The 12,095-nt window shown below is 43.2% G+C and overlaps 1 protein-coding gene across 1 annotated transcript in view; it reads left to right on the forward strand.

Moving 5' to 3' along the window:
* Positions 1–12,095, forward strand: part of LOC130040773 (zinc finger MYM-type protein 2) — a 133,233-nt gene that overhangs the window by 27,144 nt on the left and 93,994 nt on the right. The window contains exon 2 of the mRNA XM_056132802.1: positions 11,194–12,045. Within this exon, the coding sequence (XP_055988777.1) occupies positions 11,202–12,045 (844 nt within the window). The 5' untranslated portion in view covers positions 11,194–11,201. The remainder of the gene's footprint in view (positions 1–11,193; positions 12,046–12,095) is intronic.

The following is a 12,095-nucleotide window of genomic DNA, read 5'->3' on the forward strand; positions in this document are numbered from 1 at the left end:
TATGGTCCTGAGACACCCCTCCCCGCCCCCCGGAGTGATTCCTGCACCCAGAGCCTTGAGCACAACTTGATTTGGCCTGAAAAACAACAAGAAAACAAAACCCTAAAAGACAATTTTTTCTTATTATTTTGGGGGTAGTTTAGGGTTGGGGTACTGAGATCTTGTGGTGCTGGGAATCAAATTAGAGTCACCCACATGTGAGGCCTTAGCCCTTTATTATCTCTCCACCTCCCCTTTTAAATTTTTTTTTCCTTTTTGGGTCACATTCGGCAATGCTCAGGGGTCACTCCTGGCTCATGCACTCAGGAATTACTCCTAGCTGTGCTCGGGGGACCTTATGGATGCTGGGAATCAAACCCAGTCGTGCAAGGCAAACGCTCTACCCGCTGTGCTGTCCTCCAGCCCCTCCCATGCTTTTCTTTAACTCAGTCAACATAATTGCATTCACTGGTAGTTGAAAAACAACTTTAGGTATTGGTAAAGAATATGCTTAGGTCATTGATATGGTTCATCTGGGCTGGAGCGATAGCACAGCAGTAGGGTGTTTGCCTTGCGTGTAGCCAACATGGCCGACCCGAGTTCGATTCCTCTGCCCCTCTCGGAGAGCCTGGCAAGCTACTGACAGTATCTCACCCGCACGGCACAGCCTGGCAAGGTGCCCGTGATGTATTCAATATGCCAAACACAGTAACAAGAAGTCTCACGATGGAGACGTTACTGGGCCCGCTCGTGCAAATCGATAAACAATGGGAGGACCGTGACCATATGGGTTTATCTATAGAATACATGCCTTCATGTATGACTCCTTGGATTCAAACTGTGCTGCACGAAATACACTCTTGTTGCTTTTCATGTAACCCTTAATGGTATCTGTTGGTTTTTGTGCTTTAGATTAATCTACTTATTTCTAATTTACTAAGATTTTTTAATTAAGGGCCAGGGAGATGGGAGAACGGAACGAAGGAATGAATTATGTACATGAGATCCTGTCTTCTGCGTATCTCATGGCTCCTCACTGATGTGCTGGCAATTGCAGTGTAGCTGGGATGGCCTCTCCTAATGAATTTTCACTCATATTTAAAAATGTGTCATGCTCAATTCATAATTTCATAATGTTGCAATTACAGGGTGGCTAATATTCTTTCCTTGAACTTTTTCCTTCTTTCTTTTTGGGTCACATCCGGACAATGCACAGGGGTTACTCTTGGCTCTGCACTCGGGGTAGTTTAGGGTTGGGGTACTGAGACCTTGTGGTGCTGGCGGTGCTTGGGGGACCGAATGGGATGCTGGGAATCAAACCTGGGTTGGCCGTGTGCAAGGCAGATGCCCTACCCACTGTGTTATTGCTCCACCCCCTCCTTGAACTTTTCTTTAACTCCTAAGGTACTTGGAAAATTTTTAGATATAAAAATTATCAGTGATAAAATGATGACTTTTTGTTGAGCCGATTTAAATGAGGAATGCTTTCATTATGATTATTTTTCAAAGTCCACTAGCAAGTTCTCAAGCAGTACTGATGCTCTTTTTTTTAAAATAAATGTCAGCATTCATAATTTACCACATTTCCCCACTCTACAATACATCAACTTTTGTGTTAATTGATTCTCATTAAATCAGAATAAAGTTTGGGGACTGCTGTAACAAAAATAGTATGGACAGGGTGACTTGAATGACAAACATTTATTTCTAACAGTTCGGGAGATCAGAAAGTCCAAGATTAAATAAGACACCAGCAGGCTTGGTGTCTGATGAAGTTATGCTTCCTAGTTCATAGAGGATCTCTGCCTTCTTGATGTATAGTAATTTTGAAGAGAAAAGAGGGCTCTCTGGGGTATCTTACAAAAATGGTACTATCTTTATTCCATTTTAATGATTTAGTCATTCTCTCTTAAGACCATGTCACATGTAAGGTAGGATTTTAATATATGAATTCGGTGAGTAGAAGAACCCAAACTCTTTTCTCATTTCTTAGCAATAATGGAACATTATAAGGACCTTAGCATTTAGTGTGCTAATAGGCTTTCGTATCTAGCAATTTCTTTGACTTTTGTTTTTATGCCACAACCAGCAATGCTCAAAGATTTCTCCTGCTCTGCACTTAGGAGTTACTCTTGATGGTGCTCAGGGGATCATAGAGGTGGTGGGAATGGAAGGTGGGTTGACTGAAGGCAAGTGCTCTCACCTGCTGTATCATACAGCCCCAGTTTCCGCGAATCCTAAGAAAAGTCCTGGTAATTTTTTATGTTACTCATCCTAGTTAAAATCGAAGCTTAGAGAAGTGGAGTTATTCCTTAATACAAATAGCTAATAGACTTGGTTTAGAAAAGTGACTAAATTGAATAGGTTTTATTTTGAATAGTGTAGAGTTTGTAATTGAGTGGTTACTCTGTTTTGTGAAGTGAATTGCTGTGTATTGAAGAAAGGTCTAGTATTTCTGTTGGAGCACTTACAATTTTTTTTTAAAAATTATTTTTATTTTTGGTGACATCTGGTGGCCGTACCTGTTTTACTCTCTCTCTGGCTTAGCATTTCCATTTTGTTGTTGTTGGTAACTGGAGTGAAGGTCAGAGCCTTACATGTCTGAGACATGTACTTTACTGCTAAGGCACATGCTAGTGCTTTACCCTAGTCTCGTTTGTATTTTTGTGTTTTATTTTGAATTTCTCTTCCTCTAGCCCCTGTGTCCTCCCTTTGTGTTGTTATTTTGAAGACTAGGGTCACAGCCTCATTGGAGCTGCACTCTTGTCTGAGATGCAGTTTATTCTCTCTGTTGTGGTCCTTGCATATGTGCTTGTCAGGAGGTTTAGCTCCTGAATGTGGCATGTGCATGCTCTGGCCAGGGGTTACTGTGATGCTTGCACACTTGATTACCAGGGCTTATTCTTCTCTGGCCATGATCGTTTGCACTTCTTTTTCCTTTGGAGCACACCCAGCAGTGCTGAAGGAATATTGTGCTGCTGAGATTCAAACCCAGGACTCCTGCTTACAAATCATGTGCTCCAGCTTTTTGAGTCATCTTCCCAGTCAGTGCTTAGAAGATGCAGTGGAGCCTCTGGCAGTGGTTCAGTCCTGAAGACCTAAGGATGTAGTGCTGCTTGGGCTTACTTTTTATTTTTGTTTTGAGGGAGCCACACCTGGCTTGCTCCTGACTGCATCCCTGGCGGGCCTGAACCCAGATTGGCTTCATGCAAGGCAAGCGCTCTACCCACTGTACTATGTATAGCTCAGGCTTTCTTTCTTTCTTTTTTTTTTTTGCTCTTTGCTTTTTGATTTTTGGGTCACACCTGGGAATACACTCCTGGCTCTGCACTCGGGCCCATATGGGATACTGGGAATCGAACCTGTGTTGGCCATGTGCAAGACAAATGCTCTAGCCACTGTGCTGTCTCTCCAGCCCCAACTCAGGCTTTCTTTTGAGGGCTAGGTTTTCTTTTCTTAGCAAAAGTTTTGAAGAGAAAGGAACTGCTATACTAGGTTTTCTTTTCAATCTGAACATTGTAGGTAATGTTTTTACTTCATGGGGTTGCTGTAAAACTTAAGTAAATATTTGGTTCATACAAGCATTAAATATGTGTTGTTCATTATTGATGTACTAAAAATTTACTGAAATGAAAATTTTAATTTGCAATGTTATAATAGTACTGTCTATTCTGTGTAACATGAATATTTTAAGCCAACCTGGGCACATAATATGCTCACTAGTAGAGTGTCTGGTTTGCATTTGTAAGGTGTTAGTTCCCATTCTAGGTACCACCCACATTGTCGAGTACATCCCTAGCACAGCTGTGTGTGATCTCCAGAGCCACAGTCTTAGCCCTGGTTGCGCTACAGACAGTACAGCCCCTGATGCAACACTCTGCTGTGTGGGATACCTGGCAGTGCAACAACAAACATAGTTTTGCTATTTTTATTTATTTTTGGGGTCACAACTGGCTTTGTTCAGGGATTCCTCCTGGCTCTGTTCTCAGGTCACTCTGGAGGGATTATTTTGGGTCCTGGACTAGAACCCGGGTTGTGTGCAAGGCAAGTGCCCTACCAACTGTACTATCTCTTTGGTTCCTTTCGTGTTATGTTTATTTTTTTTCATTTTTTATAATTTTATTTATTGAATCACTGTGAGAGCAGTTACAAAGCTTTTGGGTCTAAGTCTCGGTCATACAATGAAACACTCATACCTTCACCAGTGCCCATTCTCCACCACCAAAAACCCCAGTATACCCCTATCCTACACCCTCCCCCTACCTGTGGGGCAGATGATTTCCACATTACTCTCTACTTTGATCACATTCAATATTTTGACATATTATTTGGGATTTTACCCCAACACTCAGATCTGCTGAAAAGGCAACAATAGACAATTTGTGTTCTATTGATGGTTATGAATAACATATGATGTTGCGTGGCTGCAGTAGGGCCAAGTGGTTTTGAAATTCTGAAATTTTAACACTTAAATCTGGAGGGATTTCTGCCAAAAGCCACTGAGTTTCGAGATCTGCTCCTGGGTCTCTGGGATCATGGCCGTTGAGCAGCTTGATAAGGAGCCAGAGAGGCCGTTCGTGGGCGATGACTTGGGATCTGGTTGGGGTGGGGAGGACAAGCCTGGCTCCACCCCCATTCTGTGAGGCCCTGTGTGTCTCGTCACTGGGGGCCCAAATGTGACTATCCAGTGGCCTCTGAAGGATGGCCGCCACTGGGCCGCCAGGGGGAACAGGCCAAGGCACGAAACCTATTCCCACCTGGGTTGGCCGAGCACCGGTAGCCTACTGCAGGGACCAGACGCATTTCTACCTAAAGCTGCTGGGTTCCGAGATTCGTTTCTGAGTTGCTGGGATTATGGCCATTAAGCAGTTCAATCAGGAGCCAAAGAGGCCTTGTCTCCAATTATATAGCTGAGCTGGAGGTGGTTTGTGGGTGTGTTTCCCACATACCTAACTTTTGGCCGTTTACTTTCTTGGTAAACTTTGCCCCAAGTTTTTGGGGTCTGGCCAAAGGCACAGCAGCAATTTTGGGGTATCTGGAAGTCTGAAGGTGCCATGAGGCTGCTGATGCACTCGCCTCACAGGTACAGATTGACCTGCTGGCGGCACCATACCCCTGTCGTGTTATGTTTTAAAGCAGTGAAAATTATCTGAAGTGTCCACCTGTTACTTTTTTTTTTTTAAAGGAAAGTGATTTTTGACCACCCCCAGTAGTGTTTTGGGCCTCTTTCTGACTCTGTGTCCAAACGTGACTCCTGGCAAACTTGCACACTGTATTCAGCACTAGGGATCAAACTGGAGTCCGGTGCAAGCCTTAGCTCCTGCACTGTTTCCTCAGTTCCATATATAATTCTTTCACTATAAAGAAATCTTTTGATTTTTTTTAAATGGTGTTTCCCAGCACCCCTATCATTCCTAGAGGGCGGAAGTGGCCTCGGATGTGATTGAGGGGTGCTTTCTGTTTATTGGTTACAGAAGGTAACGTAGGGAAACACTGAGTATTTTTCTGTAAAGGGAGCAGTAGGTCAAATATGTTTGGGAGCCTCCATTTTAGAGTAGTGGTGTTTCTATTTTCAGCTTTGAAAATATTTAAAATGCTATAGAATATGTTTAAACAGGGATGTAGCATGCCTTGCATGTATGAAGTCCTGAATTTGATCCCCAACTCCACAAATAAAACTAAACCAGTAAATAATTTGAAATGAAATAATTTGTTGGTATTTGGATAAAGCAAATAATTGTTCATAATGTTTTTATGCAGTTACCTTTTTTTTTTTTTTTTTTTGCTTTTTGGGTCACACCTGGCAATGCACAGGGGTTACTCCTGGCTCTGCACTCAGGAGTTACTTCTGGCGCTGCTCAGGGGACCACATGGGATGCTGGGAATCGAACCCGGGTCGGCCGCGTGCAAGGCAAACGCCCTACCCGCTATGCTATCTCTCCAGCCCTAGTTACCATTTTCTTTAAAGCAAAAGTAAGTATCTTGACATTCCCTGACATTAGTATGTCTTCCATACTGATGTAGACACCTCTTGCTCAAAGATGAGCAAAGCCTGTCTTTTGAGTTGAACTTTCTTTTGGACATGGTGTTTAAAACCTGGAGTTGTCTAGCAACTTGGGTTATTTTGTAGGTTCACTATTATTAAAAGTTTTGTTTAAACAAGCAAATAGAAAAAATATGTGTTCAGTGTTTTCTGTCTCCTGTCACCAGCTTTGTTTCAACTTAGATCAGTGGCCACCTAGTTCTTTGCTTCCAAATTTGCCCTTTTGTAGTCCATTTCTCACATAGTGTGGTCTATTCAAAACATAAGGAGGATGTGTTAGGTTTTTTGTTTTTGTTTTTGGGTCACACTTGGTGGTGCACAGGGATTACTCCCGGCTCTGCACTCAGGAGCTACTCCCGGCGGTGCTCAGGGTACCATATGGGATGCTGGGAACTGAACCTGGGTTGGCTGTGTGCAAGGCAAACGCCCTGCCTGCTGTGCTATCTCTCCAGCCCCGATGTGTTAGTTTTTGATTGAAACCATTGCAGTAAAATCCAAACCTTTAGAATTTTTGCTTTCTGATGGTACAAAGTTTAGCTGTTTCGTTTATTGAATTTCTCAAGCATATAGGATGTTGTTTCTGAAAACTAGTTGATCTGTAAATTCTTGATGTATTATTATATTACCTGTGTTTATATCGCACCCATTTGCCCATTCAGCACGTTAGCTTTTACTCTAAATTAATAACCCTTTAGGCTTTTTCAAGATCCCCTTGCCTATTTTCATTTTTAAATTGGAACCACACCCATTGGTGCTGGCCCAGGACTACTACAACTAATGCTTAGCCTGGTGGTATAGACCTGATGATTTGGTGTTGGAAGCTATCAGGTCCATATCTGACAGTGTTCTGTGATCACTAGGACATGCATGCTGGGTATTCAGGATTGTAGGACTTCACATATGCTGTGCATATGCTGCTGTATCACTTACCGAGGAGTCACTTTAACACCCCGTGCGCCGCCGGCCCCCCCCTCCCGGCCGCCCCCCCCCCCCCCCCCCTCCGGTCTGGAATGCTCTTCTATTACCAGAGTTATATCTTTGTCATTTAAGGTTTCATTGTAAATCAAGGAATCTTTCAGTTTATCTAATAGGGTATTCTCTAAGGTGCCTGAGTGATAGTATAGTGTGTAGGGCATTTCTCTTGCATGTGTTTGACTGGGTTTGATTCCCACAACTTCAGATGGTTTTCTGAGCTCAGACAGTAGTAAGCCCTGAGCATCTGAGTGTGACCCCCAAACAAACCACCCCCACCAAACTAATAGGTAATCAGTTTTTTAAAAAATGTTTGAAACTAAACCACCATGATTTACAACATTGTTCACGATACAGTTGTCTCAGGTGATCCATGTCCCATCACCAATCCTGTCACCAGCGTGACCTTCCTCCATCTGAGTCCCCAGTTTCATACCCATCAACCCGCCTGCCCGTGGCAGGCACAAAGTAATCTATGTTGCTTGTTACTACATGTATTTCATAATGGCATTAACAGAGTAATTGTCTTAGGATATTATGAGCTGTTAGGTGCTAGTTGAGACTTCTGTGTTACTGCTTTTTCTCATTGAACTTAGTAGGCTTCTATACAACTTTCCCATATAATTTCCTGTGCTCCTATTGGGCTGTCAGTACTGTGAAATTTGGAGATGTCACTCCAGGAGCTGTGAAACTGGGATGATTAAACTCAGTACTGTGAAATTTGGAGATGTCACTCCAGGAGCTGTGAAACTGGGATGATTAAACAGCTTGGCATTTTAGCTGGACCATTTATATGCTGATAGAAATCACCAGGTGTGGGTGGAGTGCTGGGCCAGGACTTGGCTTGCTCCCTTCAGAGAAGGCTCCAATGGTCTGGGCCCAGAGGCCCTGCCTACCTGGGTTGACTGTGCTGTTGTGTGTTTCTGAAACCAGTTATTTTTAAGCTACCATTTAAAAATTAACTAAAATACTTAAATTCTAGGGCAGTAGATGTAGTTCATGTGGTAGATTTGTGTGTGCGAAGCCATGGATTTGATCTTTGGCTATCTGTGGGCTTTTGAGCACTGCCAGGAGTTACTCAGGTACTGCTGGAAATGGCCCCCACAAACAACAGGTTTTTTTTTTTTTAACTAAATCACGGTGAGATACAGTTACAAAGCTTTCATATTTGAGATTCAGCCATACAATGATCCAAAACCCATCCCTCCACCAGTGCATACTTTCCACCACCAGTGTCCCCATATCTCCCTCCCCCATCCCAGTCCTCACCCTGCCTCTATGGCAGAATTTCCCCAATACTCTCTCTCTACTTTTGGGCATTATATTTGGCTTGAATTTTCCCACCACCATTCAAGCCTGCCTGCCAGGGTTAGACGCTAGATAGTTTATTTTCCATTGCTCATTTTGAATATCATGAGAGGTCGCATGGCCACAAAAGTGGCTATGCACTTTTAAGATTCCTAGTGTGTAAATGGTTGGGTTCTAGAGACATTTTTGTAGGGCTGTCACTGTCCTCCCATCGTTCATCGATTTGCGCGAGCGGGTCCAGTAACATTGTGAGACTTGTTACTGTGTTTGGCATATCGAATACATCATGGGTAGCTTGCCAGGTTTTGCCGTGCGGGCGAGATACTCTCGGTAGCTTGCCGGGCTCTCTGAGAGGGGTGGAGGAATCGAACTTGGGTGGGCCCTGTTGGCCCTACCGTCTGTGTTATCGCTCCAGCCCTTTTGTAGGGCACTAATCCATTTTGGGATTCAGTTGGGGGTCTTTGGACCAGGGCTGTTGGTGTGCTAAGATGGTGCCTTGAGGCAGATTGTGGGAGTGACAGCGAGGGGTGGGCGTGCGGGGAGCCTGGGAGGGACAGCCCGCCTCCTCTGCAGCCATGCAGTCTGGAGGAGACTTAGTCCTGGAACCCTCATACCTGGGCCTTGCTTGTGGTAGCTCTTGGTCACCAGGATTCATCTCTAGTGCGCACACCTGCTCCATCTGGGGTGCCCCAGTGAAGTTGGCCCGGTATGGGGCTCAGAGAGATCTCTGGCACTTAGGTGTCTTCTGGGATTTGCTGCTGTCCAAACAAAAATTTAACTTAGTTTTAAAAATAAAGGAGAGGGGCTGGAGCGATAGCACAGAGGGTAGGGCATTTGCCTTGCACGCAGCCAAGATGGCCGATACAGGTTCGATTCCCAGCATCCCATATGGTCCCCCGAGCACCGCCAGGAGCGATTCCTGAGTGCATGAGCCAGGAGTGATTCCTGAGCATCGCCCGGTGTGACCCAAAAAGCAAAAAAAAAAAAAAAATTAGAGAAATTATATTTCAAAATAAAGGAAATGTGGGGAGTTGAATAGCTAGTACAGCCTGAAGGGTATTTGCCTTATGCAAGCTGCTCCAAGCACCCCACATGTTCCCCCCTCCATGTGTCACCAGGAGTGATCTCTGAGCAAGATGGATGTGGCCCCCAAAGCAAAAGAAGAGGAAACAAAGGAAGCATGGTTTCTGATGTGGTTGTGGTTATAGCACTTGCCTTTCTCATGTGAGGCCCAAGATTGGATTCCTTAGGGGTGTGCGTGATGAAGGATATGTAACAATATATATGGTGGCCAGATTTTTCTATTTCTGCCACTCTTCTATCAAAGTGGTAATTATTTTGTGTTATTGTTCTTCTGGGCTGGAGCGATATCACAGCGGGTAGGGCATTTGCCTCACAAGTGGCTGACATGGCTGACCTGAGTTCGATTCCTCCGCCCCTCTCGGAGAGCCCGGCAAACTACCGAGAGTATTCTGCCCGCACGGCAAAGCCTGGCAAGCTCCCCGTGATGTATTCGATATGCCAGACACAGTAACAGTTGTCACAATGGAGGCGATACTGGGCCCGCTCGAGCAAATCGATTAACAACGGGAGGACAGTGACGGTGATTGTCCTTCAAGAGACTTTCTGTAATAGAATAAGCAATTAGCAGTATATGAAGTGATGTTTTAGACCGGGTCTTTTTGGGCAGAGTGATTTTAAAGAAAACCAGGATTTCAGAGAATTTAAATGTTGACATTTGGACCTTCAATGCTTCTTTAAAAACGGTACAGTCTTTAAAAAACGGTACAGTCACTGACTCCTCATCTTTTCAGATCAGAAAGTCAGGCTACTTTGTATAAGTCACATCCCATTTGCAAAATTACCTCAGTTTATACTCATACTTGGGCTGGAGCGATAGCACAGCAGGTAGGGTGTTTGCCTTGCAGGCGGCCAATCCAGATTCGATTCCTCCGTCCCCCTCAGAGAGCTCGGCAAGCTACCGAGAGTTTCCTGCCTGCATGGCAGAGCCTGGCAAGCTCCCTGTGGCATATTCGCTATGCCAAACATAGTAACGAGTCTCATAATGTTCCTAGGCCAGCTCAAGCAAATAGATGAGCAATAGGAGGACAGTGCTACAGTGCTACAGTGCTACAGTTCTGGAGGCGAGAAGTAGAAATCAGTGACACTGGACTTGAGCCAAGTTGTGAGCAGGGCCATGTTGTTCTTGGGAGTACTCTAGGGAGAATCTATTCCTTTCCCTCTTCAACATTCTTGTTACAGATTATCAATATTTTCTGCCCTGCAGAATTTCACTGTAGTCTTTAATGTCTCCATTATCAAAAGGCCTTCTCTTGTGCCTTTAGTATTCCTCTATCTCCCGTTCATAAGAGTATATTTATGGTTGTATTTAGATTCCAGTAGTTAATTTAACTTAAAAATATTTACATTTAATCATATCTGTAGTGATCCTTTTTTTTTCTATGGAGTAGAACATTAAAGGTTCCAGTCATATTTGGGGATCATGATGCACCTGATGCATGATTATGAAGTACCACAAGACAGTGATTGACTAAGTACCACTTACATTTTGGATAGGGTCAAGAAAAATTTCAGGTTCTGAGATGGTTTAATCATAGTTACATGGGAACTAGTTGAAGGCATTAAAAGGAAAATGAAATAATAGAAGTTAAGGATTAGGCCATATCATTTTATTTAACATGATGTACTAGTGTAGAAATTTTATTTTCTGTCATGTATGTGGGAGGATTTGTCTGTTTTGGTTTTAAAGTTTCAGGTTAAATTGTGTGCCCTAGAAGGAGCTGTAGAAGTGGAAATATATGGTATATTACTCAAGTAATAAAATAATGTAAAAATCATATATTGACATTTTATTTTTTTCATCTTAACAGATTCTGGCATGGACACAGGTTCAGTGGCAGGACTGGAATTGACTGATCAGACTCCTGTTTTATTAGGGAATACTACCATGGCAACTAGTCTCACAAATGTTGGAAATTCATTTAATAATCCATCTAATTCTTTAGTATCTAGATCTAATAAATTTCAAAACTCATCAGTGGAAGACGATGATGATGTTGTTTTTATTGAACCTGTTCAACCTCCCACACCTTCGGCATCAGTGGTAACTGATCAAAGAACCATAACATTTCCATCATCCAAAAATGAAGAACTACAAGGAAATGATTCGAAAATTCTTCCTTCAAAAGAATTGGCTTCTCAGAAGGGAAGTGTAAGTGAGACAATTGTCATTGATGATGAAGAAGACATGGAAGCAAATCAAGCTCAAGAGAAAAATTCCTCCAGTTTTATTGAACAGCGACCCTCTGAAACTAAAAACAGAACTAGTGATGTGGATTTCTCCACTTCCACTTTTTCAAGAAGTAAGGTAAATGCAGGAATGGGTAATAGTGGTATCACCACAGAACCAGACTCTGAAATTCAGATTGCTAATGTTACAACCTTAGAAACAGGTGTAAGCTCTGTGAATGATGGCCAATTAGAAAACACAGATGGGAGAGATATGAACTTGATGATTACACATGTAACATCGCTGCAGAATACCAACTTGGGAGATGCCTCTAACGGACTGCAGCCAAGTAATTTTGCTGTTAACATACAAACATACACCCCATCTTTAACTTCACAGACCAAGACTGGAGTAGGACCTTTTAATCCTGGTAGAATGAATGTAGCAGGAGATGTTTTTCAGAACGGAGAATCTGCAACTCATCATAATCCTGGTAAGCGTAAGTGATCTCTACCCCATGTAAATGAATTAAAATTTTGACTA

The sequence above is a fragment of the Sorex fumeus genome, unplaced genomic scaffold (genome assembly GCF_029834395.1).
Source record: "Sorex fumeus unplaced genomic scaffold, SorFum_2.1 ptg000095l, whole genome shotgun sequence".
NCBI lineage: Eukaryota > Metazoa > Chordata > Mammalia > Eulipotyphla > Soricidae > Sorex > Sorex fumeus.